Source organism: Barbus barbus, assembly GCF_936440315.1.
Source record: "Barbus barbus genome assembly, chromosome: 5".
NCBI classification, from domain to species: domain Eukaryota; kingdom Metazoa; phylum Chordata; class Actinopteri; order Cypriniformes; family Cyprinidae; genus Barbus; species Barbus barbus.
The window spans coordinates 16555806-16583106 of record NC_136733.1 but is presented as its reverse complement, the minus strand read 5'-3'; the positions used below and the strand labels follow the sequence as shown (position 1 = coordinate 16583106).

The 27301-nt window shown below is 36.2% G+C and overlaps 1 protein-coding gene across 1 annotated transcript in view; it reads right to left on the bottom strand.

The window, feature by feature from the left end:
• LOC306869448 (rab effector Noc2-like) overlaps window positions 1–27301 on the bottom strand; it is a gene marked incomplete at both ends in the record, with an annotated part of 105089 nt that overhangs the window by 6991 nt on the left and 70797 nt on the right. Inside the window, 2 exons of the mRNA XM_079416227.1 lie at window positions 9871–10041; window positions 10437–10535. Coding sequence (XP_079272353.1) covers window positions 9871–10041; window positions 10437–10535 — 270 coding nt within the window. The remainder of the gene's footprint in view (window positions 1–9870; window positions 10042–10436; window positions 10536–27301) is intronic.

Below are 27301 nucleotides of genomic sequence, written 5' to 3'. Positions count from 1 at the left end.
GTATATTTAAGCTACGGGACCATATCTATTAAAATTCAGAATTATTCAATAATTTAACTTAGAATATAATCAGATTTATCTTCCACAAAATGAAAGAGTGGTTTTCAATGAACAAACCATTTCAGTTTGGATAACAGCATTTAGGGAGACACAAAGAAAACAGGGCCCACTTCTTAATGGCAAGCAGAGCTCAAACAGAACCACCAGCCAAATAAAGAATGCATGAGAGTCAAGTGAGTTAGAAACTGAAGAGAAAATCAATCAAGGTTTGACAACATGGAGAAAAACACTATAATTTTCAAAAAACTCTGAGTGAAATGTTCAGCCATGCAGAAGTGAATGTTTCCCCATTTACAGTGAATTCCACTGATCATTCATAATTTTTAGAGCCATTGCCAATGCGTATAGTTAGTTTTTTTTGTGCATTTACATAGAAATAATAGAGAGTGATGACTCTCAATTGAGCCAATGATGATGAACGCAAGCAGCTACGTGGGAGGAAAAATGAAAAGAATCAAATGCAAAAATGTCAAGGTAGATTCAATGAAGTGGCGTGACGAGTGGGCGGTAAAGAATGGCTTTGGGTGTCAGAGCAGATAAAGAGTTATTGAGTTAGTCTCAAAACTAAAATCAACTAGCCACAGCTATATGTGCTTTTTTGAATGGCTACATTCACACAATCAGTGTTTGGGACAGAGAAGTGCATTTACTATCAAATGTAACCCTTGAACTTTCTCATTCATATAGGAACAGTCTGTAAAAGTGACTAATTGAAGTCAAGCCCCTTTTCTACCCTTGCGATGCAGATTATCACTTCTGTAACTATACACTGTAAAAAAAAAAAAAGTTGAGCCAACTTTAAATTTTAAGGCAACAAATGTATGGGTTTATACAACAAAAAGTTGAGAATCTGCTACAAAAATATGTTGAGAACTTAAAAATCTGCAAAAAGCTGGTTACTTTAAAATTTTAAGTTGGCTCAACTTTTTTTTTTTTTTTTTTTTTTTTTACAGTGTAGTGACAGTGACAAGTAGGTGCAGGTGACATGCATAAGTGCACTGTATGACATAACAGTAAATTCAAATACAAGTGCTGAAAATGTAAGTGTATTATAATTGTAAGGATTGTATTTTCTAGTTTTCTCTATATCCTTTTCCCAGAAGTGGTGATTCTTTAATCATAATCATTTATTCAAAATTTTAATTTGCCAAATTTCACATTTAAATACTCAACACATAAAATCACTTTTAAAAATGAGGCAAAACAATTAAATGGACAAAATAAATCACAATGCTATTGCTATTTATTTTTAAATTACAAAATAATCGCAATGTTTGAGCTTCTATGAAAATTATCCTAATGCACAGAAAAGTTATTTTAAGAATCACCAAATACAGAATAATACAATTCTGTGAGACTTTCACAATGTGATACTGTAAGAAACTTTTGGAGCAACAAAGTTGAATATTTAGTGCATGTGGTTAAGTAAGTAAAATTTATTTATATAACACCTTTCACAGACAAGGAGTTACAAAGTGCTTTACAATACTATCAGTAAAACAAATCAAACATACATACAATCAAATATAAAATAAAAACAAAACCAATTAGAGACCAAATATCTCAGAAATGTAATAACAGCCAAACCATACTGTTAATTAAAAGCTTGTCCAAAGAGGTACGTCTTTTAAAAGAGTCTACAGAGCCCTTAAGAACAGGGGTAATGTGGGACCTCTTGCTGGAACTAGTCAAAAGTCTTGCAGCTGCATTCTGTACAACTTGTCGCTCCAAAGCGACACAAGAGCGAGTCGCTCCAAAGACGATTTATTCAAACAAGTATACAGAACATTGCCATAATCCAATCGTGATGACATAAAGGCATGACCAAGCATCTCCATCTCTTTTTTTTGAGACCAAAGATCTTATCTGAGCAATGTTCCTGAGATGGAAAAAGCATGAAGGAACTACAGACTTTACATTGTTAAAACATATAGCTCTGCCAAAGATGACACCCAGGTTTCTTATGTCACTGCAGTCAGAGAATGCTAAACCCCCCATAACCTGCTTAATCTTAGGTGTAATATTATCAGGGGCAAAGATCATCATCTCAGTTTTATCATTATTAAGTTGAAGAAAGTTGCCTGCCATCCATTTGTTAACGAAGACTAGACGGTTCTGCAGAACTGACAGTTTATCTAGACTATCAGGACTAAAATAAACACATAACTGAATGTCATTGGCATAGAAATGATAAGCTATTATTTTAAAACTGTTAATTATCTTGCCAAGAGGAAGCATATACAGGTTGAACAACAAAGGGCCGAGCACAGAGCCTTGAGGCACACCGCAGGACAAAGGGACAGAATCTGACATATAAGATCCTATAGACACTGAAAAACCAATCCAAAGCCAACCTGGAAATGCCCACTAGGGAGTACAATCTATTAATCAAAGTGCAGTGGTCAACAGTGTCAAATGCTGCAATAAGATCTAACAGAACCAACACGGAACAATCATCTGCATCAGAAGCCATCAAATGTAATTTGAGACCCTAAGTAGGGCAGTTTCAGTGGAATGTTTTTACGAAAGTCAGATTGATATTTATAATAAATATTGTGGGCCTCCAGAACAGCATTTAACTGCTCTGCCATAACCTTTTCCAAGATTTTATAACGAAAGTCAATTTAGAAATAGGCCTATAGTTGTTCAAACGTTATTTCGATTCAGATATGGTCTCCCTTTTCACTATTTATAGGTCTACAATTATGAGAGAGCAGCTTTGAACCTGAAAAAATAAAATTCCTATTATCATTTTATATATATACAAGCAACTCTATGTTCTTTTTCTTTTTCTTATTCTTTGTCTTAGCTTAAATATTTTAATTGTACATCACTTTGTATCATGTATATATATATATATATATATATATATATATTTTTTTTTTTTTTGGTCTATTATGTACCATGCACCTATACAGAAGCTCTGCAATTTCGTTGTATCGTGTACAATGACAAAGAATTATTTTTTTTTTTCAAATTCCATTTTAACAGGATTTGTTCAATCTTTTTGTTCAATCTATATTTTATGCTACATCACATTCTGTGATGCTGCTTTAGAATTTTAAGGCAGGATTTAAATGGAAAATTAACCAATTCACTCTTAATGTTTAAAATAAAGTGTGGAATCATTGTTTTAAATAATGTGCATTTTGTACATATCTGTGAACATCTCCCAAAACTAGTTTCATAACCCTTAAAACAAGAAAGAAAAAGCTTTTATTCCATATCTCAAAAATGGTGTGCAAGAATAGTTTATTTAACTGGCATTTAAAACACAATGTTGGAGTCACTAAAGAGTGATTCAGTATTACTTGATCTTAGTTCGACACTATAGACCATGACACACTCATAGATCAATTACAAAACTATACTGGTATTCAAGGGCAGGCTTTAAGATGGTTTAGATCCTACCTGTCCGATCGCTACCACTTTGTTCATTTAAATGGGGAGTCATCTCAATTATCACCAGTAAAGTATGGAGTACCACAAGGATCTGTCCTAGGTCCTCTGCTATTTTCAATATACATGTTGCCCCTTGGTAATATTATTAGAAAATACGGGATTAGTTTTCATTGTTATGCTGATGATATTCAACTATATATCTCAACAAAACCAGATGAAACTTCTCAACTATCTAAGCTAATAGATTGTGTAAAAAATATAAAAGATTGGATGACCAATAATTTCCTCCTATTAAATTAAGATAAAACAGAGATAGTACTTATTGGACCAAAAAACAGTACACAGAATCTCTTGGATTACAATTTGCAACTAGACGGATGCACTGTTACGTCCTCTAAAGTCAAAAATCTGGGTGTTATATTAGACAGCAACTTGTCCTTTGAAAATCATATTTCCCATGTTACAAAAACAGCATTCTTCCATCTTAGAAACATTGCCAAGCTTCAAAACATGCTACCTGTTTCTGATGCAGAAAAGCTAGTTCATGCATTCATGACCTCTAGACTGGACTATTGTAATGCACTGCTAGGTGGTTGTCCTGCATCTTCAATAAACAAGCTACAGATAGTCCAAAATGCAGTGGCTAGAGTTCTTACCAGGTCAAGAAAATATGATCATATTACCCCAATTTTACAGTCTCTGCACTGGCTACCTATTCAGTTCCGTATCATTTACAAAATATTATTACTTGCCTATAAGGCCCTAAATGGTTTAGCTCCTGCGTACCTAACTTGTCTTCTACCACGCTACAATCCAACCCGCTCCCTAAGGTTGCAAAACTCTGGACTTTTGGTAGTACCTAGGATAGCAAAGTCCACTAAAGGAGGTAGAGCTTTTTCACATTTGGCTCCCAAACTCTGGAATAGCCTTCCTGATAACGTTCGGGGTTCAGACACACTCTGTTTAAATCTAGATTAAAGACACATCTCTTTAGCCAAGCATTCACATAATGCATCTTATAATCTTGTACTGCAGTTATAGCTGATCAAATGTACATTATTAAACAAATTGGGGAACAAATCTTTTTGCTTAGATGGAACAGCAGCTACGCTAATTATGTCTCTATTTGTTTCTCTGTTTCTGCCACGGGATTAACATCCCATGGTAAACTAAGAATTGCAGAAGCTTCAGTCTGGATCCAACCCTTAAATGATCTGAGATGACCAAACACCTGAGAAAAGATAATGCCAACCCCTCAGAGGACCTCAGAGGATGCCAATGCTCAGACAACAAACAGAATTACCAAATTTTGCCATAAGTTAGATATATTAAGGTTCTGCAATATATAAATATATTGTGGAAACTTAATTTCCTATAGAGCTGCTTTGCAACGATTTGTATCGTAAAAAGCGCTATACAAATAAACTTGAACCATCTTACCACAGTGTCTATAAAAATATGCATGTATTATGTTTTAATAATTATATCAGCAAACACCGTACATCACAGCTATTCTGAGATATCTAATTTGCACACTCGCAAGGAACAAAAGACCAACTATATTGTCAGTAAACTTTTAAATATCATGGTTTTCATTCTTAAATTTATAACCATTTTAAAAACACAGTGATGTTTATGAAGATAAGCAAAACAAAACAAATCAGCCTAGAGTGAAATAAACTGGACACATGGCACATTAGCAGCAGAAAGCTGGAGAAAATGGAGAGAGAAGGGGACACGGGTCATTTCTGTCATCTCACTGCCTTTATTACAATGTGTTGCTGGTGCTTATTTACAGAGAGCTTTTACATGTCAGAGGAGAACAGAGGAATCGGCCATCCAATTATGAGACAGTGTAAATCATTTGACATTTCAGATTTATCATATGGTGTGATAAAAGCTGTTAGACTTTAAAATACTGGAGGCTGTTTGTAAAAAGCAGCAACAATTTTGGAAACACATTTATTGTTGGAGTTAATTTGTCACCAATCAAGAGTATAGTTCTTCCTGAAGAATTTGATTAACTTTGTGTGCGTGTATGTATATATGTTGTTTATATATGTATATATAGTTGTGTGTACAGTTGCGCTGCTTAATATTTTTGTGGACCTTTTTTTTTTTTTTGATTAATAAAATGTTCAAAATAACAAATCTTTTGGAACAATTTAAATGTCTTTACTAGAAAAAATATATTTGTATTACTTGAAAATTTTGGCTAGTATTTCACTAAAATGAGGGGCAGAGTTAATAAATCATTGGGATGAATTCTTTATTCAAGAACATCATTCTTAATTGAATTTCTTTTTTTTTTCATGTATGTATGTATGTATGCTATGCTATGCTATGTGGGGCTCTGTAGGTTTAAACAAAAAGACACATGCCTGACCTTGGATGAGAGAACAACTCCACATAGCCTCATTGGCAGAAAGCAGAATGAAAATAAATGAGAGTGCATGGTGTCTGCACGCCTGAACATTACACGAGACGATTAACAACAAACAGAGACCTGGCTGTTATAAATGCTACTTGGCTCTCAGAGGAACATTTGCATCCCCTTATTTCGCCTTCACTGTATATAAACAAGACCTTTCGAGATGCATGAAATTTATAGATGAGCTACAGATGCACAACATTCCAAGTTCAAAAATTAACATTCTTCAAAAATGAACATTTACTCAACCTCAAACCGTTCTAAACATGTATGACTTTCTTCTGCACAATAGAAAAGGAATTATTTGTAGAATGTTTGTTGTTATCTAAACATTTCTGGTGACCACTGAATTCCATTGTTTTTAAAGCCTTACATGGTACAGCTCAATCATATATAGCTGATCTGATCCAGGTGAAGAAATGAAAGAGAATGTTACGTTCTGAGTCTCTTAGTGGTTCCGCGGACCACTTTTTTACCAATTGCCTCACTGAATCTGAGGTTTTATTTGTGTTTGTGTGCTGTTATGATATAGAATTTGAAAGTGGTTTTATTGTTACTCTGCACTGTTTCATGTACAGCACTGTGGTCAACATTTGTTGTATTAATATCTGCTTTATAAATAGTGAATATTGAACAAAGTGAACATTGTATGGACAAATAACAAACATTTCTCAAAATATCTTCTATGTTCTTCAGAAAAAAAACAGTCATACAGGCTTGGAATGTCATGAGGGGGAAGTAAATAACATATCTGAACTGAATTTATGGGCTCAGCATGCTTTTAAAAATTTTTTTGAGGCTTAGTTTGAACATCATGTGAAGATTGTGTTTTGAAGGAGAATTTAAAACACATGATTCAGTTGACTCAAGATGAAGAAAGAAAGCAAAGAAATATTTTTTTTATAAGACCAAATGGTTTAAAAGTTTGAAGCAGAAGAAAATTTGTAGTTTTGATAAAGGCTCTGACTGAGAGACCCACAAATGAGTCAGGGGACTATTCAGGCCCACAACAATCAGTGTGACAAATTTGACAACTTCTCTGGAAGCGGTTTTGATGGCTGTCATAGACTCCCAGCAAGAAGAAGAATGAAACGAATGGCAACCAAAACAGCAGGGACACACAACTTCACTGCTCAGCCCATAACTGTGACAGTAAAAGGCTTTAATTTTGTTTCCTTTATGTTGTGCATTGACATTTGAAAGTTTTATCATTAACACAGAGGGCAGGAAGATATCGCGCCTCATGCTAAGCTTGCAGAAGCCTGTGAAGAGCTGATGTAGGGGAGAGTTCTTATCTCTGAAAGTGAGTGGTACAAATTGGAGAGCGCTCGAGCAAGACGCACAGTATCATTGGAATAATGAGGGCTATTTGTTTTTTGTTTTTTTGAGAAAGTGGGAATTTGAGCTCCTTAAGGCAGAGAAGAGAGATACAGAGGTGGACAAAGCAGCTACTAATGACAGACACATGCAAAAGCAATTTGCAAAAAAAAAAAAAGCCTACACAAATACATAGATTACAGCGCAATCTGAAAAAGACAAGGCTCATACAATGGCCAATTAAGAGAGACGGGAGTTCCTAAGCATCTTAAAAAGACCATCCTAAAGGTGCCATCTTAAAATAATCACTTCTAAAATTTTAATCTATGCATCTATGGTTCCAAGAACCTTTAACATCCACAGAACCTTTCCATTAAACAAAAGGTTCTTTATAGTGTAAAAGGTTCTTAGAGTAATAAAAATGCTCTTCACAATAAGGAAAAAAGGTTTTATTTAGGAACTGTTTACTGAAATGTTCTTTGGGGAACCAAAAAATGTTTCTTCTATGGCAACTCTTCTATGCTTAATTTTTAAGAGTGTTTGATCAACCTGATATTCCTTACACTGTTACTTATTAAATGCCTTGTCTAGTCTGACAATGCTTTCATCTACCCATCAAAATGTAAAATACTTTCATGTTTAGTGTAAATCCATCCTGCAAACTACGAATGAGACACGGGCAGCTGTATAACTCTGACACATGTCTGCAGCATGTCTATGGTAAATTTAGGATCATGAACAACATATACAAGTAGACTGTTACACTATCTAAAGCAGGGGTGGGCAAACTTTTTCACATTAAGTTTCACATCAAGTTTTTCACATTAAGTGAGGGGCTGCATAATGTTTATGACAAATGAAGCTTTGATTTTTTTTATTCTAAATTGACACTCACTTACTACTGTACTGTATGTATACTTGTACATACATGACATTCTTGTACCATCTCTACCTATTTTTATGAGCACTTTAAGACACACAGATAAGTTGCATTGGTGTACAAGTCGATGTATAAGACACATTTGATCATTTCATTCAGAAATAAATGTAAAATAAACGAAACGTTTACAAACATTAGAAACATGTTTTTACCCCACCCTCCCCAAAAAATCCTGTAAATTTAGCAGTGTTCAGAATAGAAAAAAGAACGAACATAAGTAAAAAACAAACACAAATGATAGTGGCATTCACTATAAACATATATTATAAACGCCCAGCCTTAAATATTTAACGCAAATCTGAAACTAGTGGCGTGGTTGCTGGAAAATGCACAATACAAACTCAAAACAAACTCACTTGCCTTTTCTCATTCATCACCAATCCTGATGTGCGCGCTTTGCGCTTGACCTTGATTGCTTTATATAAGTCGCCTTGGAAATTACAGCACGTTTCAGATATAAAAAAAAACCATTTGTAATCCAGAAAAACAGTAGGCTACTATATCCATTTTCATAAAAATGTGTGTGGAAAACAGAAGAAAGCAAATCTTTGCAAGATAAAATGACAAATTAATTCCATGTTTTCCCCACAAAATTACAGCACCCGTGAGCAGGAGGATAACGGGATAACGCTGGCATTTGTTCTGATACTGGAAAGTCTACAGAGCATTTTAAGCATTTTTAAAACAGTTCAAATACAAGGCATGTTTCAAAACAAATGAACACTTTTTTTAAACAAGTAACTTATTTACAACTGTGCCAGTTTTGTAGCATATATAGCTATTTTGACTTTTTATTGTGTGTTCTGAAACGTGCCGCGGATTGACTGGAGTGGCTGCAATCTGCCCCGGTGGCCGCGTCGGGACGGTGTAAATCAGGGGTTATATACTGCACTATAGGCTACAGCGCCATCTATTGGATATTACTGATATTGCACCAAATGAGCTATTTTGGAACAACTGCCTCACGGACTGGATGAAAACGTCCGTGGTTTGCCCAACTCTGCAGATTCGTATCATTTTTAAAAATCCCTAGTAGTAGGCCGTAGTTTGGACACCCCTGAGCTAAAGTAAACTGCTTGCTTTTGTGAAACTCTCAATGCCACAATACCAGTGTGTTGTGAGAGTTGCTATATGGTTGCTGAAGTGGTTTTCGGGTTGTGGTTGTTAAGCTGTTCTGTGTAGTTGCTTACAAGCACAAGTCAAAAGAACCAACACCAAGGTCTGTAGATAGGTCTCAGTTTCCTCTTCAATGCAGATAACAAGGTTTTGGAAAAAAGTATGAGCAATAGTAATAGCGATACACAGACAAGGGGCAAATCCCTCCTTTAGTACGAGTATTTCCAAAAACGGACAGAGAACAGCTCACCATATTTAGTGTACAGCTGTCAGTGTTACTTGGCTCTGAGGGAAAATGATGAGTGTGGGCGAGTGTGGTGTGTGTGTGTGTGTGTGTGTGTGTGCGCGCGCATGCATGTACATAACCATATTTTGGAAACAAATCTGTACCCTGGAGTGAGCCAAATGTGACAAAACCTTCTTTTGGGGCTTCTCCAATAGTAAAAGATGGTTTAAAAAAATTTTACTTGTAAAAATCCAGAAAGTTTTATGTTAGAGTTATGGTTAGGTTCCGGTATTTATAACAAGCTGTATATAAAAACAACAAAAGTCTATGGAATGTCCCCATTTAGATAGCTAAGTAAACATGTATGTGGGCACTCACTTAGTAAAGGTCGACTATGGTCCATGATCTCTTCCTCCAGACCTGGATTGAAACTGCTGCTGCTGCTTTGCTCGCTGGCCAAGCTGGAAGGGACTTCCATGTGAAAGCTGGTTCGAGTTGGACTGGTGATGCTGGACTGCAGGGGGGTTTGCACTTGGCCTCCACTCGATTCTGAGTACACAAAGATGTTCACAATTTAAAAAAAAAGAAAAAAAATACATAATAAAATTAAATTCAAAATTCAATATTTATTTTTCCTTTTTACAATCCACTTCGGGAACACTAGTAAAACAAAGCTATTATAAAGGCAATCTTTTGTTCAAAGTGGGCTTTTATCCCAAAATAAATAAATAAATGAATAAAGATAAAGAGAGATTAAAAATATTTTGAGCATCATCAAGCTGTAATACAAACAAAAACAAAACTAAGCTTTAGGGGGATTTGTGTTTTCTGTGAAACATGGTAGATCTGACAGATGGAGTTGTATTAGTTTGTATGAGTTTGTGTGGGTGGGTGGGGGGTGTTTGTGTATATTTAGCAGTGAATTTCCAGGAGTTGTGTATTACCAGAATCTCTTCTTTGATCAGTCTCAGACATGAAGGTCTTCCTGTCGCTGCTGCATTCACTGAGCTCGGCATCACTGCCATCACTTTCACTTACATTAACTTTAGAGACAGAAAGAAAGACAAAGACAAAAGGTGATTAAGACAAGAGATACATGAGAGAGTGATAAAATGCAAGAGAAAAAACAAATGAGGGTGATTCAGAATAAAAAGCATAGTGTTGTATATTCAATTGGATACAAAGAGGTCTTAATATGAAATAATATTGAATATTAAAACCAAGCAGCCGTTAGCTGCTGCTGTGAAGCTGAAATTCACATGGCCACCAATCTGCATGCAAAAAATTTTGATCATATGGATTGATCATGTGGGTTGCCAAACAATGGTAAAACACCCCTTAAGGAACAGGATCAAATTTAAGGTATTTTTCATTGATAATCTTCCCCTATGCTATAGTTCTCAAAAAACATTCGGTGCTGAAGCCTTGTGGGCAGCACTACGACATGGGGTTCGGTTTCGATCTTTTGGTCCTCTTTCTTTTGCTTCTTGTTACTGCTTCACTGGGCTCTCCAACAGGTGAATAAAAAAAAAATTAAATAAAAATAAAAACACCGTGAAGATGTGTCGTGAGGATCACACCAGGTTTGATGTCAGTGGATCAAACACCAATAATCAACAGCAACTCGGCATTACAATGAATGAGACTGAAAGCTTTGGCAGAAGGGAATATTTTCACTGCGAGGAGCCGCAGTATCACACTCCCGCAGACCCAATCAAACACAATGACACGCCCCGTTTTTATAGCATCAAATTACTAGCTAATATCAAACTTATCACAAAAACGAACAATTGAACATATGTCAGCGTGATAACTTCCTTAAATGACCAAAACTTTCTTTCGGAAAATTGTATTGGAAGTGTAATTTTTTTTTTTTTGACTCAAGTCCCATTCGTTTACATGGAGAGGGTGGGGTTTATGACCTGTACTGCAGCCAGCCACCAGGGGGCGATCAAAGAGCCCGCAGCTTTTCAGAACGTGTGAGGCACACCCGTAAATGCCTATATACTTTGAACATTCTTGAAAATGTCATCATTTGCAATCTATGAAAGGAAAAAAAAAAAAGTGTAAATAATTGAATGTCATTATTTCCATGGTTGAGTGAGAGATTCTTGATTCCTGATCGGCCCTGGAAGGGATTGTTTTCTTTTGATTTTCTTTTAGGTTTCCTTTCCAGTATAAAACAAGTTGTAGAGAATAAAATAATAATAAACGTATAATTATAATAAAAATTTGCTTCATTAATTTCAACCCAAATTAAACGCAGAAACCAAAGCACAGCCCAAAACCCAGTGTCTGGCACTACTGCACCAAGCTGACCACCCTCAAGCTCAATAAAATACAATCCTGGAACACCAGCAGAACACAGTCCATCTGAAAGCAGGGGTGCAAACTTGTCAGGAGTGGAAAAAGGTGACAAACTAAATGCTATAGGTGACGTGACGCATGACTCGCAGATACGACTACGACCACCAGATACAAATTTCGCCAAAAGGTGACAAGTTTGCACCCCTGTGAAAGAATAAATCTACAGCACAGTGACATCAAATGCATGAATGCATTCATTTTGAACCGGTCTGTAAAACAGCTCAGGACCTCACAAGAAGGTAAATTGGAAAATAAAAAGTAAAACACAAGCATGGGGACACAAGGACAAGACAAAAAAAATGTGTGAGCCTCTACAATAATATAATTTTCTTCTCCAATCCACTGTTTCTTCTTTAATTTTCTGAGCATAGGCAAGCAAAGATACCGTAAGGAACTTCTGAGAGGCTTCAAGTGGACATGAAGCTTTGGCTGTCTTTCCAAAGCCTTCATCATCCCAGCAGCACATGCTTGCCCCCGATCAGTGGCTTGAGCTCATGCTGAAAATTTATATTTTTATCAGAGAGAGAAAAGGCAAGCTTCGGATCAGCACCGTTCTGCCATCCAATTTGCTGCACCCCATCTGCCATGGTTTCAATCAGAGGAAGGAGGATGGCGGTGCAGTACTGTTCTGTGTGTGAGCAAGTCAGACAGAGAGAGAGAGACCAGTCTCCTGTCACAGAGTCTTTCTCTCATTCTCTATATACCACCCGTCTCTCCAATCTGGCTTGACAAATATAGCTACAGAGCAGCAAATTCTGTCGTCATGCTGAATCACTGTTACACAAAGACACATGGGTTGGTTTGCCTTGATCTATGAACCATAAGAAGACCTTTCTTGTTTTATAGGGTCTTTGTGCATGCATATTCATGTTTAGCAGCAAAATTCAGTCCTAAAGGTGTGTGAGATTTTGGAGGCCATATTTATTTTATTTTATAATAAATTATATTTGATTTATTAATTCATTCATTATTTTACTTCAAGTATTTTTAAGACAAATCTAGCACATGGATGACGTATACATGACACGATGTGTAAACCTTCAGTGCATTGTGATTGGCCGAACACCACAAGCACGAGTCGGAAATGTAACGCCCCTTTCCATAATCGCGAGCTTTAGCTTTCAAAATATAAGTAAATATAAAAAATGTTATATTGTTAAAAAAAAATAAACGTCAGTGTTAAAACTGCGTATTTATACTGATTACATACCATGTATCATGTCATCTTTCGTTTTAATGTGTAACATTAGTCAATCTGAGCACTGCCAGTCAGATTAATGAAGAGCACGCAGCTCAAATTACTGCCAGAGGAATGCTCGGACTGATTTAATTTAATTTTGTTTATTTTTTAATTATATTTATTGTGATTAGATTAACCTCCCGCTCTTGTTCACAGTATAATGATATTCAATCGGACGAAAGGTCTGAAGCTGGACGTGGGTGTGTTTATGAAGGCGCTGGAGGTGAATGCAGCAGGTCAAAGGTCACGTGTGTGATATTCGCTCTTACCTGATTTGATGGTTTTTAATTTTTTTATAATTTAAAAAAATGTTTTTTTTTAAATTCAAATTCTTAATAAAAGCTATAATAGTGTCTCAGTGTTAGTAAAATACGTTTGGAATGAAGTGAAGTGATGTGTGATCAGCATATAGCATATATATGATGAACATACAGGAATATTTCCCAGCAGCCCCTCGATCAGCGCAGTTCATTCCCATGATGCACCCGTGTTGTGTTGTTCAGTACGCGTGTGACGTCCAGGCCGAGGTGGTGGGAAAACCATCAGCTGAGTTCTTCCAGACGGTCCTCAGTGACACGAAGCTCCAGCCACATGAGGTCAGACACACACACACACACACTCTCTCACACACACACACACACACTTTTTGTTGATTTGATGCCGTGTTCAGATGCCAGTAAGGCTATACTAAGTTATTATAGTAAGATATTCAATCGTTGCAGGCAATCACGGAGAATAATTTGATTAATATGATCAAACTTATTTTTAGTTATCGTCTATGGGCTGGATATATTTCTTTATTTAAACAACTTCAATTTGATGCAATTATAGAGGATTGCATCATAAAGTCAGCGCGTGAAAAAAAGAGAGCATTATGTTTAATACAACAAGTTTGCCCTAAACCTTTAATTTAATCCTCCTATACAGTCTTTAGTCATAATTAATGTTTTAAGCTTTGGCTTTGGCTAATTCTAATGCTTATTAATGTGATATGTTTGTATAGTTTTCTCACAGACTGTGAAGAATTGCCTATACACATACAGTATGGCTCGTGCGCTCCTTTTTAAGTCACGAAATACGCATCAGGCTATCGTGACAACATATTCCTTGGTTTCATAATACTCAATTAATTGTTGTAAACTGAGATTGGTGTCTTCAGAAGACGTATATGTGCTGAATTCTACATAAATAATCCACAACAATGCTGCGCTATGAGCACAGCCATTGATAGAGGCTACAGCGGAAGTTCTTTTATGCTACTATTTGAATTTTCCGCTTTTCGAAACGCGGAAGTGTGACAAAGGCTTATTACCTCCTCTCCTAGGTTCACGAAACGGTTGTCCTTAAAATACGTTGTGATAACATCTGGGTTGTGCTGTTCTGTTGTAAGTAATCTTAATGATTCCTAAATGCATCTTTACTAAAAAAGTGCTTTTGCTTTCGCCTAGAAAGCACACAGCTTCTCCTTGACACGGCTGCATCAACACTACTGCAGTTACTGAAACCACGCCTAACGCAAATATTTCCACATCGTGACATAGACGTGGGGGCATGTTTGAATGAGCTGTTTTAGGGGGGCATGGCAGAGTCTTAACTTTGATAAAGAATATCTCTTTGGTTTTGAGACTTTAGTCTTTGCAACTTCAGGGATCTCATCTATGAACAATCAGCTTGTAACACTCCAAAGAGAAAGGAAAACTTGAAATCGCATCATATGACCCCTTTAAAATAATACAGCACAATACTAATATCCCTACTCAGACACCAGCTGTAACTAAGACACCTACAGACGAATGTAATTTCCCTCTGCCTCCTGATATTCAGAAATGACAGCAGAGCCCAGACAAAAGAATGAAGAAAAACTAACCTCTGCTAGGGGCCACAGTACTTCAGCTGACAGTACTTCAGCCAACTAAAATGTCACTAGACTTACAGTTAAAGGTCTCAGCAAATATGAAGTGATTGTTTACTTTCTGTCAAACAGAGACAGGAATCCACAGGGCCTCAGTCCTGAAGCAGACAAGTGGAGACGGGGAAATTAATGTGGAATTAATTGCTGCACAGTATGTATCCTTACCCCAGTCTGTCTTTAACATCAAAGAATGGTTTACTGACACCATTTAGGGATACTTTTCTGTTAATACAATGTGCAGGGATGCAAACACATCATGGATGAAAAAGGTGATAAAAGACACGCAACCCCCTTAAAAAAAAACAAAAAAAAACAAAATTTGTTTTGTTTTTTTAAATACTTATACATTATTTTAAAGCCTTTATTATTTTTAACTCCACAATAGTGCTGTAAAATTCACTTTAAAGATTCACTTTTCATTCATGGAGAGGACATGGAAAAAATGTGCCAAAAATCCTGGAGGAAAACAAAGACTTTTAAGATGACAATTACATGAATTTACCATTATATCCATTAGATGGCAGCAGAGGATCACTCATTATTAGCTCAGTTGCCATTTCCATTCCCTAGTTTTGACTTCTTGCTTTTGGATTTATTATAAAATGACTAATATAACAAATTTTAGTACTGTACTTAAGTAGTATAGCAAGTACAATTTAATAATGACGTATTAAATATTTTGAAATATTTTTAGATTTAATTTAAAGGGGTCATATGATGCTTTTTTTAAAGATAATAATTTTGTGTATTTGGTGTAACAGAATATGTTGACATGCTTTAAAATGTAAGCACAAAACACAAGATACTTCTCTTTTCAATATAAATAAGATTTTATTTATATAAACAAGTATAAACATTTATTTATATGAACAAGCATTCACACGTTGCAGAAAGAGAAAGAGAGTGAGGAATAGATGAGTTTAAGAGAATTAAAATGTGAAATCCCAAGTTTACAGCAATATGTGCAATTGCATAGACCTGAACAACCATCAATCACTTATTTAACCCTCGCTTTGAGTTTCTCAGTGAGGCTAAAATTTGTATTAACTGCACCAATTCAGTTAGAATTTGGAGGTTACTTGCTTGTTGCTAAGGGAATCCCTTTTGTGTTGTCGTTGCAGGAAAGGGGGTTCCCCGAAGTTGCTGATTGTTTGAGAGGTTCAGTAGTCGTTGAAGCGACGTCTTGGGAGGCCAATGGCTAGGTGTTGGCTGAGGATGTGGAGTTGTGGCTGGTAGAAGTTTTGAGACGGTCACAGAGTTGAACTCGGAGACGAGGCGTGGCGGCAAAACTTAACTGAGTACACGAAACTCGCAACGAATTAAAGTAAAAGAATAAAGGGATGGAAAGAGACTAGGTGGGTTTTCTTTTCATCGTGGTATTAAGTAGCACGCTCAGAGAGCGCTAAAAGGCAGTGTCAAAACGTGGTGGAAAAAGTTGAAGCCAAAAAAAGGAGAGAGAAAAAGAGCGAGTTTGATGGTGTCCTGAGTTTTTAAACTCTGCTTCTGGACACATCCCATCTTGTGTCTTGACCAATTAGATAGGCTATTACCTTAGCTAGGGGTGTTCCTTCCATCATAAATCAGCAGTCACCTGGTCCGAATTTTACACACTCTTGCAAAGTATACTTTTGTATGTGATTTCTATAACCAGAATATGATACATTTGACAAAGAATTCATTGGAAGAAACATTTAAAGCATGATTTTTCAAATTCATACATACCAAACACGCATCTGAATCCTTCAGGTATTCAATAATGATTAAAAAGACATACATAATATTGGATTAAAACATGATAGTCTAATGTGTGGGTTGCAAACATAATACGGGGTTCTGCATAGAAATGTCCTTTTAGGATGCTTTTAGGTGCATATGAAAAAGAAAGTTTCTGTGTAGTTCTATGGAGAACGAAGACATGTTCTTTAGACAATGGAATTTCGGCTTGGTCTGTCTTCTATGTGGGGGAAAAGTCAGTCTAAGAAAGCTTGTGACTTCCAGCGTGGAACCCATGTGATGGCCATCTCTTTGACCATCAGTCTTGATTAATTGCCCCCAAATTTGACGGTCTCCTTCCTGAATTGGAATTATCAATAAGTGTTCTTTTGTCTCAGTGTTGCAAGCTGTTTTGTGAAAGAGTTGGTTAGTTCGCTTGCTTAAGACTAGTTGGAGCTAGGAATCTGATTTGCGACGTCCTGTTACAGCTTTGAGGCCACTCTGGAATTTCAGCTTCTCATGTTTAGATGTTCTGATCGAGTCTTAACTTTGTCTGATATCTCTGATATCCTACAACACGCATAATTGTTTTCACTCGCGTTTGTTACTCCTGAAACTGTATACGTGGACGTTCAGTCCTATATGTTCAGAAACCGAGCAAAGGGCTCCTCTTATAGCACAACTGACTGAGCTTTATCACGCGAAAACTCAATGATATAATTAATGACTAACTACACAACCAATCTCTTATTTACACCGTGTGTATGCTTTTCTATCTCTCCCGTTCTAATAGGTAGATCTACGAGCATGTAGAACTCTACTTGCGAAAACAAAAATGAGCTCAGAGCGGATTCTGATTAAACTACAGAAAACACCTCTGACTGGCCATTGCTTTCAACAGAGATGCCTGTGATTGACTACAATACTCAACATTGCAAAAGCACACTGTAAATAAATGTGTGGTTCTGTAATTCGAAACCAAAGCACGTGCACAAAAACACACAGGAGCGTTTAAAATCGGTTGACTATAAGTGGGTTTATAATTGAATTGGTACTAATGGTACTGTAAAAAGACCCAAAATCTCGTAAGTGACCTATTTTGATCTCAAACAGGTGAGTTTTCACCAAAAGGTGAGCAGTTTGCATCTATGAATGTGTGTACTTGTAACCCATTGGATCACAATGTTTTTGGGATCTCACATATTATGGAGTACAACATTTTTCAAGATAAATATTTCCAAATTAATTTCTTGGAATTACACAATTTGACAATTATCCAGGGAAATATACTTTCAAAATACAGTAGTAAAAAGGTCCATGTGAAATCAACCAAATTTCAGAAACTCTAAAAATTTTTTATTTTGTCAATACTTTTTCTGAAGAAAAGCCAAAATATTGAGACCCAGGTTCACATGCAGGGCTTAGGTTAATCCAGGATTAGGCCATAGTTCAATTAGGGCATTTAAGTAGCTTTTATAAATATGCCTTAAATAAAAACATTTAACAAAACAATGACAAACAATGAATCTGACATACCTCCCGATTTGATACCATCACACTACTTGGGTGCCGATATGATATGTATTGTGATTGTTTTTAAAAATTTCAAGTATTGCGATTCGATATCGCTGTGTGTTGCGATTTTTGCTTTTTTGTTTTTAACTCTAGACCATGGGAAAAAGTTGAATGATACACTTAATATACAGACTGTCACAATTAAAAAAAACACACACATCTTAGCAGTTACTATTGCGATTCGATATTACAATTTATTGTGATTTTTGTTTGCTTAAAGACTAGACAATGGAAAGTAGTTGATTATACCCTTAAAAGAGACTGTATATGATGAGTCATACTAACAAAAACAATGCATCACATCTTTCTAAACTTTTATTTCAGGAGCATAAACATAGTGTATATTTAAAGTACCTTGAACCATGAAACTTTAAAGTACCAAAACCCTGAACTTGCACATGAATATAATAGTCAAATGTTCAACAAAATGAGCAAAGAAATACTTTCTGAAATAAAATAAAGCGCTGTGTTACTTTGCATACCATTTCAGTCATGTTTTCCCGGCAGTTGGGATTCAAAACATGAAGGTGCAGAAAGAATTCTGGAAGAGGTTTGATGCTCTGCCTCCGTCATGGTTTTGCTTTCTCACGCTGGCTTTAAACGTATACGACGTCATCCAATGCAGCGGCACTGCGCACGCAGAACGATCGTTGTGACATCAGAGCACCGCAAGAGCTACAGAGAGCAGACGGCTCTGCATGCTTTCGAATCGTTCTCGCAGTACTTTGATGTCATATGCTGATCGAAAAATAAAATGAAATAAAAATCGATTCTGAGGTAAACCAATCTATTTTTAAATCATTTTAAAAATAATCGTGATAGTTAGATGAATCGAGTTTTTCTATAATATTTTATGATCAGTCAGTGCAAGTTTCTTTCAGTTGAAACAGCCCAGACATGCATTTTAGCCTAAGACTATGCTTAAGCCTTGCCTATGAAACCGGGGGTAAATTTGAGTAATCCACTATTTTGTAGAGGGGGTCAAAATGACAATTTTCACCAGACCTACCAAACTGTGTAAAAAATAACAACGATGCAATCTTTCTAAAGTCACTTTTAACTCCCTGTAATCTGGCTCCGAATCTCAGGTGAAAATTGCCATTTTGACCCCCCTCTACAAAATAATGGATTACTCAGCAAATATACATCCATTACATTTAATATTTTGGCATTCATCACTACACGTTTATCTTTCTTTAGAAAACATATTGACAAAATTAAATATTTGAGCCAGGGACCACTGTAATATAAATTTCTGTTTTATGGTTTTCTTGTTACATGACAACAAAATGACTTTCTGCATATTAGTTACCTCCTACATTTGATCATATGCACTGTAAATCATATAAGGCCCTGATGACACTGAAAAGCCAGCAGAGATTTACAACAGCCAGTGAGTGACCTTTGGGGGAGACAATAGAAATGATTGCACAGTGCTGTAAATGAAATAGCTGTTTTTGAGTCAACCATGCAACCACACTAACCCTGGGAGAATTTCATTTGCTAGACAAAGTCAAAGCTAGAAGGATTTATTTACTGACCATAAACATTTGATCGCTGGTGTAATGATTTTTTGGAAGGTACTGCACCAGCAACAGCTGTTGTAACAAATTTTTGAGAGTGTACAGTCCAGTTTTAATATGTACATCTCCGCACAGGAAATTAAAAGGCATAACTCAGATAATACACATAAATGTCACAGTGCTGATACACGAGGAAGCAGGAAACAAGAAGAGTTTTCTGCACTGATTTAGGGAAATAATTTAATTCTCTGTTTTGGTAGAGTTCAATTAAATTCCAGAATCAATATGTTCTTAAGTGAAGACCAGTGTGCTTCTATAGTTTGTAACTGAAGTATTTATAGCCTTCAACTCTTATTAACCGCAAGACGCTGGACTAAATATCTGTTTACAAGTAATAGGATTTTTAATAATCTATATAATACATTTTGACCTCCCTAAAGGCCTTACCCAATAATAGCCAGCAAGCAACAGCGGTCTGGTAAATTTCTAATATTATCTGAAGAATATTTGTAATGATGTTTCTTTTTTAGGCTTCTTATTTAAAAAAAACAACAAAAAAACAAACAAACATCTACTCCACATCTATCTTAAGTCATTTCCTTTTCATTGCAGCCTTTCTTTATTAAACCAAATCCGGTGATGTCCACTTCGCAGGGCACTTACGGTTGAATAGAACAAAAGTTGTACGTGATAAGAGATACATACGGAATATGCAGAACGGGGGGCGGGTTGAACATTTTTTTCGGGGGTGAAATTTTTTTTTAGATTGTCAACAAAAGTACTACTTTAATAAACAGTACAATCAGTAAAGCCAGTAAATGTGCTAGATCTGATTGTTTTTGCTTCTTACAACAATGTTTTTACCAACTACATACAAAAAGAATCTAAGAGATATTTATTTGACTCCAAAAGTACTCTTATTCCTATATGGGTATTTTATTCTTCAAACGGTTGCCCTTTCATTCCTTTTTAACCCCATTTCTCTGAATTGCCCCTCCTCTTCTTCATTATTATAATTTTTATACTAGGTCTGATCTTAGTGGAATAATGTAGTCTACCCTTTTTTGATAAATTCAGAAGAATTCTCATCAAATATTTGTCAGATTTGTCTTTTAAATCTAGGATTTGTATTGCCAAATTAAAGAGTTAAAAAATAAATAAAATGGACACCTGAATATACTCCACAATCTCTTAGGAATTTCTTGTCAATATATCTGAACTCGAAAGCATTTCCACAATATATGGCTATGACTGCCTTCATTTAAGCTGCATTATCTATAGCAGATTGCATTTTTGCTTAGATATCTCTTCTGCTCAGGGGTGAGGAAATTCTCTCCGTGTTGAGAAATATGTCTTCCCCTAAATATTTATAAAAAAAAAGAAAATAATTGATCTGATGCTATCTTGTGTTTGTCTTTGATGAATAAACCTTGTTTGGTCTAAATGAACAAGGTTAAGGTAATATCTCTCTAATTTTATTATACCTTTGCAAACTACAAAAAAAGTATGGTAAATTTGACATTGTTGTTTCTTCTGACTGCTTTTATCAGTCTCTCTATTTTTTTGTCCTTGTCCCTATTGTGGAGTTTTTCTTGCTATTTTAGAAAATGGGAATGCCAAAAATATATTTGAGGTAATCTACAATTCTTTGCCATACAATTTTACCCAACTAACATTACTTCCGCTGCTGAGAAAATGTGAAAAGGGTCCATTGTCAGCTTTGTTAGTGAAAGTTTGAGAAATTGAGACGCTTACGCGGAGGTCATGTCAAAAACTCGTTTACTTCAGAATAAAAAGGAAAAAAAAAAACAGCGTCAGGAGGATGTGACAAGGCTAAAATTTAAAACAACGTTCTCAGCACACTTGAAATTGAATTTCCATTTCTGTCATTTCTTTTGTTATGCTGGTATTCTGATCTTTAGTTACTGTTGGCAGGTTTAATGAATTAAGAAAATGTATTACATGCTGTTCATTGTACACTGTTGGTTGCGAATATACAGTAGTTCTATAACAGATTTCAAAACTCTGATCTTAAAGCTGCAGTCCGTAAGTTTTATCTCTTTGTCGCGATCTCTGTTTGAAAACCTGGAATTGCAAGCTGTGGGCCGAATTATCTTCCATGCGTGCGGTTGTGAGTTGGCACGGCTCCAGCGCGGATGAATCTAATGTTTTGAGGTGAATGTGTAGCTGTCAATCACCGCACCGGTGTGGATGTTTACTTTACTTTGCAATCACAGATTCTAGCCTATGTCTTGGAAATATGACCCAAATAAGAATTTTCGGTAGCACTTTATTCTTCAGTATGTGTACTTCCCTGGTACATACATGGTAAATATCTTGTACATACAGGCAAATGAGTGGTACTTACCTGAAGTGTATGGTAACAAAAACACGGCTATACTTAACAGTTATACATGCATGGTAATTAGTTTGTACATACAGACAAATGTGGGTAAGAACGGTCACTTACAGGTAGTGCCCATATATGGTGACTAATTAGATACTTTACTGTACTTACTAATGTATATACATGGTAAATATGTACAGTAGTACTTACGGACAAGTGGGTACAAACAGGCACGTCCTTACAGTATCCTTATATGGTAACTAATAAGACACATTACTATACTTACTAATGGTATATACATGGTAAATATATAGCACCTACGGAAAAATGTGGTATTATGTGGTAACAAACAAAACACATACTGTACTTGGTATATACGGTACGCTTGGTAATCCTAACCTTACCTAATAAAAAGATGACTGTTTTTCAAATGCTTGTGTTAATGCTAAATTGCTCTCCTCAAAAGTGCTTACAAAATTTGAAGAACTGGTAATTCCTGTGTGATGTTTATGTAAAATGGTTCACTTTACTGGTATATGTACCTATTAGTTAATGTACAGAAAAGTTATGCAGTACTCAAGTTGGGGGGTATAAACATGGACCAAGATACTTATTGAGTAATTGATGGTAGGTGCCATTGCAGTTAACTTGCCTTATCTTTAATGACAGTGAAGGGCTTTTCACATAGCGCTTAACCCCAGGTTATCGTCGTTCTAAACACCGCTTTTTACCGCGAGTAAAGAAACGTTTCACACCTGTAATTTGAAAGCGGTATTAGCACCCGGGGTTTTGAAACCCTGCTCCGGAGCAGGATTAGCACCGCATTTGCGGTATTAACCCCGCATTGTGGCGCTAAGTTTGTTCAGTGTGAAATAGAGCGGTGTTTGTTTGTTGCTGCTGCTGGACACTTGGCAACAGACAGCCAATCAGAAATCGAGCAGCGAGGCTCGTGTCACGTCAGTAACAGGAAACGCACGTCGTGTAAAGAGCAGCTGGTGAGAGAAAAGAAAGAAATGTCAATAGACGGAAAGCGTGTGAACTGGAGTGATGAGGAGACTGTATTATTCACTTAAAAGAAATTCCAAGAAATATTAACATTGCTCCTTGTTTTCTTTCTTTTGTATTTTAGTCTTTGCTTTCTTGCCTTTGTGCGTCTCATGAGGCTTAAAACGGCTAAAGACCTGGCTAAAGACCTTAAAACGGCTAAAGTTATTTGTATTTTTTACACTTACGCGGCGACTTTTTTTTTTTAAATAATCTGAAAGACGCGCAAAAAGCCGTGTAAACAGGTTGCCTGCTGTTCGCTCAATCAGTGACAGCGACACCCCAAATAAGAACGTTAACCCGGGGTTTAGGAATGTACAGTGTGAAATGACTGTTAATAAATACCCAGGATTAACCGTTAACCCCAGGTATAGTATGAGCAGTGTGAAACGTAATTACAGATAACTCGGGATTCCATTTATCCAGGGTTTAGGATGACCCAGGGTTAACAATTTCAAGTGTGAAAAGCCCTATATTTGCACTTGCAACTCCTGATTGTCATGTTTCAAAATCCCTGTTTAAAAGGACTGTGCCTGCTATGTATTAACACTATGCAGTGCTGCACATTTACTGCCGTGTTCCCAAACAACTTCCAAAGTTCCAAATTGCAATGGCACCTACCATCCATTTCTCAATAAGTACCTCGTCCATGTTTATTAGATTAGATTCAACTTTGTCACTGTGCAGAGTACAAGTACAGAGCCAATGAAATGCAGTACTCCCCAACTTGAGTATCGCACCAGTACTTACATAGTAAGTATATGGAAATAGGACTGTAAAATAAAGTGCACCATTTTACATAAACATTACACAGAAATTACCAGTTCTTCAAACTTTGTAAGCACTGTTGTGGAGAGCAATTTAGCATTAACCTACACAAGCAATTGAAAAACAGTAATCTTTTTATTAAGTAAGGTTAGGACTTACCAAGCGTACCGTATATACCAAGTACAGTATGTGTCTTGTTTGTTTCCACATAATACCACATTTTTCCGTAGGTGCTACACATTTACCATCATTAGCATGTACAGTAATACGTCTTATTAGTTACCATATAAGGATACTGTAAGGATGTGCCTGTTTGTACCCACTCGTCCGTAAGTACTACTGTACATATTTACCATGTATATGCATTAGTAAGTATAGTAAAGTATCTAATTAGTTACCATGTATGGGCACTACCTGTAAGTGACCGTTCTTAACCACACTTGTCTGTATGTACAAACTAATTACCATGCATGTACGACTGTTAAGTACAGCAGTGTTTCTTATTTGTTACCATGTAAATACACTTCAGATAAGTACCTTGTGTTACCACTCATTTGCCTGTAGGTACAAGATATTTACCATGTATGTACCAGGGAAGTACACGTATTGTAAAATAAAGTGCTACCACTTCATTCTCAAATTATTAATGTTAACAACATCAGCATTGCGTGACTATGAGTATAGTGTATATTAACGTGTAGATTTAAATTTCTGTACAGTCTAATCTAATTGTCATGCCATTCGACTTCCATATTAATAAATTCTTTTAACCCAAAAAGCAAACTACGCTTCCATCGAACTGGTTTTCTTTAAAAAACAAATCTTGTGTAATCCCAGGCTATCTGTAATCAGAAGCATTTAAAACTGGAATATAATTAAATTTCATTCAAGTGTGTTTCATAAACACGTAATCCTTTCTGGATTACAATCCACCATCAAAATTATACATTTAATTATTATAGTTGCTGTGAGAAAAGGCTATAAACAATCCACCACCTGCAGGATCCTCACATGCGATAGCCTACTAGCCGGAACAACTTCTTTATGTTTACAGACGTGACATGATTTGGCTTGACATTGGCTTGTCTACACATGCGCTGATTTGTGACTGCGTGTTTTGAGTTTAAGCTCCATCAAATTGATTCTTTATCGTCTATTTTCTATCTTAAAAACAATTTTATACACTATCATTTTCATTTCTATAACATGTGAATATATCCCCTATAACATTCTAAAACAAAATCAATCAGAGCGCCTTATCACTAGTTTTATTTTGATTTCTTTTTAAAATCTAGATTAAAGCCAAGCATTCACATAATGCATTTTATAATCTTGTACTGCAGTTATAGCTGATCAAATGTACATTATTATTATTCTTTATCTTGGGTTGAACAAATAATTTTTGCTTAGATGGAACAGCAGCTACGCTAATTATGTCTCTATTTGTTTCTCTGTTTCTGCCACGGGATTAACATCCCATGATAACTAGGAATTACAGAAGCTTCAGTCTGGATCCAACCATTAAATGATCCGAGATGACCAAACACCTGAGAAAAGATGATGCCAACCCCTCAGAGGACCTCAGAGGATGCCAAAGCTCAGACAACATACAGAATTACCAAATTTTGCCATAAGTTAAATATATTAAGGTTCTGCAATATATAAATATATTGTGGAAACTTAATTTCCTGTAGAGAAATTAGGAAATAGATTTGTATCGTAAAAAGCGCTATACAAATAAACTTGAACTTGAACATAATGACGCAGTGCCATGCTTGAATTTCCCACGAAAACCTACCCGTACCACTCAAATTAGAAAACATTACTATAAGCTAACCGTTGTGAATCAGGCTAAAGTAAGGCGATAGTTTTGAACACTGGCTGGTTATGTAATTACTCAAATATTCATTTTGGATAATTTTTAACCAAAAACAGTTACGGACTGCGGCTTTAATTTGAGGGTTCCTGATTTTATAGACTGTTAAATTTGCATTATTAAAACATCTGAATAGCTGATTTTGAGAACATGCATCCCTACTAGAAATTCAAATAAAATGATCACATGAGCCAAATACAATTACTCTTTTTTAAATTCTGTCACCAACATAAACGTCATTAGACACAAAAAATATAGGGAACTCTAAAAGCTGAAAAGTCCCTCAATACAAGACATGCTGCAAAGTTAGTCTTGTTTTACAAAATGGGAATCATCACTGTCTCAGTGACACGAATCCGGTTCATGGACTTCCGCACACTCACCATCAGAGGTCGCCCTTCCATCATACTGACTCTTGCACCCCACTTCCATCATACTGACTCTTGCACCCCACTTCCATCATACTGACTCTTGCACCCCACTACTGTTGCTCTTCACCCACGGACTACAATTCCCATCATCCATTGCACTGACGACACACAGCTGTCACCAATCTCACAGCTGATTGCACTGATTACACACGCTTTATAAGCCTTGAACTTCCTCTCTGTCTTTGCAGCGTATTGTTCTGCGTATAACACTCTCCTAGTGTTAGCTGCCTTACAGAGCCATTCTGTGTTTTCTAAGTCTAAGTTTAGTTTGTTTTGTTTATAGTCTCGTTTCCTGTTTCCCACCCTTGTATCGTGGATTTACCCTTGTCTCACCGTTTCGGACTCTGTGTATACCCCGTTTGGATTATTGCTCAGGTTATCGGACTATACCTCTTCTCAAGCCCTCTGGATATTGTTCGCGGATCGAGGACCCACGCATGCCCTAGGATTACTCGTGTCTTGTCCGTGCCATACTCGTTTGCTGGTGTTTTGACCCTGCCTGTTATTTGACTATGTTTATTAATAAAAGCTTGCAAATGGATCCGAACGTCTCTCGTCTCGTCGGCTCTGTTACACTCAGACTCCCCTATGATCTGTAATTTCTAAATAGGAGCTCATTGCCCATCCGACTGGCATATTATCATCCTAAATCTGTTATGGCTGCCAGATGCCGGATTTTCATGAAATTCCAATGAGCTGTATTTTACAAATTTACATACATTTAGCCTGATTAACCCTTCAGAATTAATTCCTAAGTATATAGAAATTATTCTGGCAGGCAGAGAGAGAGGAAGTTCAATGTTGATGAAGAAAAACAGCTGAAGATGTAGAGGTGTTATCTAAATTTTCAGCAGCATTTTCTGTAGCACTGAGCGTGTTTGATGCTAAAAGCTTATGACAGATAAGACACTATCTGTAAGGTGCTTCCATATCCAGAACAATTATTGGTCGATTAATTTTATTAAAATGGATGACTTTGAGTCTTGTAAATCAACTTCAAGCAGAACTTAATA